At 32.2% G+C, this 3,163-nt stretch overlaps 1 protein-coding gene across 2 annotated transcripts in view; it reads right to left on the bottom strand.

Moving 5' to 3' along the window:
- LOC108736138 (cytoskeleton-associated protein 4) overlaps positions 1-3,163 on the bottom strand; it is a 21,759-nt gene that overhangs the window by 15,755 nt on the left and 2,841 nt on the right. Inside the window, exon 1 of one of the 2 annotated variants that reach the window (XM_025980806.1) lies at positions 2,915-3,099. The exons of the other annotated variant lie outside the window; for it this stretch is intronic. Within the exon in view, the coding sequence (XP_025836591.1) occupies positions 2,915-2,997 (83 nt within the window). The 5' untranslated portion in view covers positions 2,998-3,099. Of the gene's footprint in view, positions 1-2,914; positions 3,100-3,163 lie in introns of those variants that run through there. 2 annotated transcript variants of the gene reach the window in all.

Below are 3,163 nucleotides of genomic sequence, written 5' to 3'. Positions count from 1 at the left end.
GCGGCGGAAAAGAAAAGGTTAGAAGCGTTCGAAATGTGGTGTTATAGGCGGATGATGAGGATAACGTGGGTAGAAAAGGTTAGAAATGAAGAGGTATTGGAAAGAATAGGAGAACAGAGGACTCTCTATGTAAGTCAACAAAAAATAGGCGAGATAGGTTAAGGTATCCACCTTCTCAGGCATGAAGGTCTAGTCAGAGACATATTAGAGGCAGAAACAGGAGTTAAGAGGGGTAGAGGTAGAACTAGATTAGATTACGTTTTGCAAATAGTCAAGGATGTGGGCTGTTCTAGTTTTAGGGAAATTAGCTCAGGAGAGGAAAGAGTGGAGGTACGTGTCCAACCAGTCTTAGGACTGATGACCTTATGATGATGATGATCAGGCTAAAGTGGGTAATAATATGATTATTTTATTATAAATGAGTGAGCCAGTTGTCCTGTGACAGGGCAGGATTTCAGACAGAGAAATCACCCTGTATAAAAGCTCAGTACAATTCACATTGCTCATTTTTTTTTTTTCGTTTACTCGAACATTTCGTAAAACAAATAAATTTGTAACATACGAAACGTTCTTTTGTTGTACACAGATATCTTTGCCCCCTTTTGTTGATATTTTGGGTCTCAAAAATACCGTATGTTTGTCGGAAAATGAGATTTGTTTACTTGAAGTTTTTGGGGGTGGGGAGGGAGTGAACGACACCAAAGTAAAGTGTGGTTTGCCGCCTGGCTCTCTTTTACTTTGAAATTGATATATTTATGCATGCGGGAAAATTAGAGTTATAGCTCTGGAACATGTGCAACGTTATTATGGTCCTTATTTATGTGAACACTTGTGTTTTTTTGTCACGACATGACATTTACACGGCATTTGTTGCCATTTTATATATTACTTAGCACATAAATAAATCGCCAAAGAAAATTGTTCAAAATGTCCCAAAAAGATAGCAATGTGGAAAGCTTTTTCTGTTAGATATAAAATTATGACTTAAATTAGACGCAAGTCGCTTTTAATTGATTTTTTATGATGGTTGTACTGCAGTATACACATGTGGCGAGTGGAGAATCGAACATAGGGGCAGTATCATTTTTTGAAAAATTGGAAGTTGTAGATGGAAACTTGTACACTTTTAGACACATTTTCATATCACTACATAGTATAAAACAAAGTCGCTTTCCTGCTGTCTGTCCCAATGTATGCTTAAATCTTTAAAACTGCGCAACGGATTTTGATACGGTTTTTTTTTAAAGATAAAGTGATTCAAGAGGAAGGTTTATATGTATAATACATGCATAATATAGTAGGGAAACACTGATAATTTTAGAGGTTTCTAATGTGATGTCGTAAATAAACACATTTTTTGCGCTTACATTGCAAACGCTGGCTGAACCCTACGAGATAGATCAAAATAATGTACTACAATATTGTACATCTTAAAAGGGTCTACAAAAAAGTCCGGGATGGTATATGTCTATCTCTTAGGGATAACCCACAATAACCATTTTTATCCTTTACTTTTTATGAGAAATAATGACTTATTTACGAAGCGATTGTAGGCAATACAGCATTAATTCTTATCCAATTAAGTACCTTAAATACATTGTGCATTTAATATAGATCAATATGGCCCTTTACAGCATGTAATTTAAATGAATATTTTCGAAGATATTACAGATTTAAAATGCAGGGACATAGCGGTTGCGGCGGTACCGGCCGGGAGGCCGGTTTGTATTGTCTAATGAAAAAAAAACTGTGAATGTTGTATATAAAGACATTCTGTAGTATATTTAGTATGTTCAGGGGGTATCTTTTGAAGATTTCCCCTTTTCGATAATAATCTAAACAAAACAAAAATATATTTAGTATCAGCATTGCACCCGTGCGAAGTTGGGGTGGGTCACTAGTAAATAATAAAGTAATGTGTAAGTCCAATCAATGCAAGTCAAAGGCTTGAGGGGGTGTTACGTTTTGTTCAAAAGAGTTTGGGAGTAAGTTTAGGGCATTTTTTAGAGAAGCAAGTTTTCAAAAAATGTGATTGAAAAAATATATTTCTTACGTTCACCAATTTTTGTGTTTTCACTCGTGCTACATAAAGAAATGACAAAGAAACGTATAATTTCCACGTTCGGTGAACGTTTTGCCTTGCCTGTATGTCGTGTATATTACGTGTGTGTTATGGAATATGAATTGAATGAAGGAGCATTTAAAATAGGACCTCTACAAAACGTTTCAGGACATCGAACTATTAGCAACACAGAGATTTATATTTAGAAATTAAAATAGGGATCATGTTTATTCACGGTGTTCATATTTATACTCATCTTAAAGTCGTTGAATCGTTCTTAATTAAACAGTTTCTTTTTGCAAAACAAAAATTCGAAAATACATGTTAATTTTTGAATTTAAATGCATGAACAAAAGATATACAAAAACAAAGTATAAACAAAAGATTCACAATACTATTAAAATCGAGCAGTTTCTTCTTTGTTTTTTTAAAGTATCTTTTGATGTTAAGGACACTCTGTATATATATGACATAAAAATTGGGAATAACTTTGAGGGAGATTGTTATTTACAGATACTGATGAACATTGAGCTTCATAGTAAATTTAAACGCCATTAATAAATAATAAAAATACTCCAAATGGTGATAAACGATAAGGAAAAATGATTTATTGCCAAAATAAGAAATCATTATTATTATTTCTCAATTTGAAAGATAGCAAAAAAGTTTTGAATCGAAGATTATTTTTGTTATTGTGATTTTGTCTGAAAGTTTTTAAAAATAATAAATAAATTACGAGTACCCTTACATCTTATTTTTTATTTACTATAACTGATGGATAGAAACTAATAAAACATTAATATTCAAAATTACGATCGAACCAAAAACATAAAAAAAAAGATTTTTACTCACGTTATGGAAGATGATGCAGTTTTTGTAAAAACAGTTAAAAACAACACTATCGATGATGCACAAATCAATATTTTCTTGCCCATTGTTTTCCTGCAAGAGGAATAATTAAAATCTAGACGTGAAATATAATACTTAAGTAATTTTCGTTAACAATAAACAAACACTAAAACAATTTGCTCATAAATGTTGTAATAGAGTTCTTAGTAATTGATATACTAATACGTTTAACACTATATGTAATTGAAAAGA

Source organism: Agrilus planipennis, unplaced genomic scaffold, assembly GCF_000699045.2.
Source record: "Agrilus planipennis isolate EAB-ADULT unplaced genomic scaffold, Apla_2.0 scaffold8, whole genome shotgun sequence".
Lineage (NCBI taxonomy): Eukaryota > Metazoa > Arthropoda > Insecta > Coleoptera > Buprestidae > Agrilus > Agrilus planipennis.
Note: the sequence above shows the minus strand (reverse complement) of the source record. Positions and strands in the feature narration are given on the sequence as shown.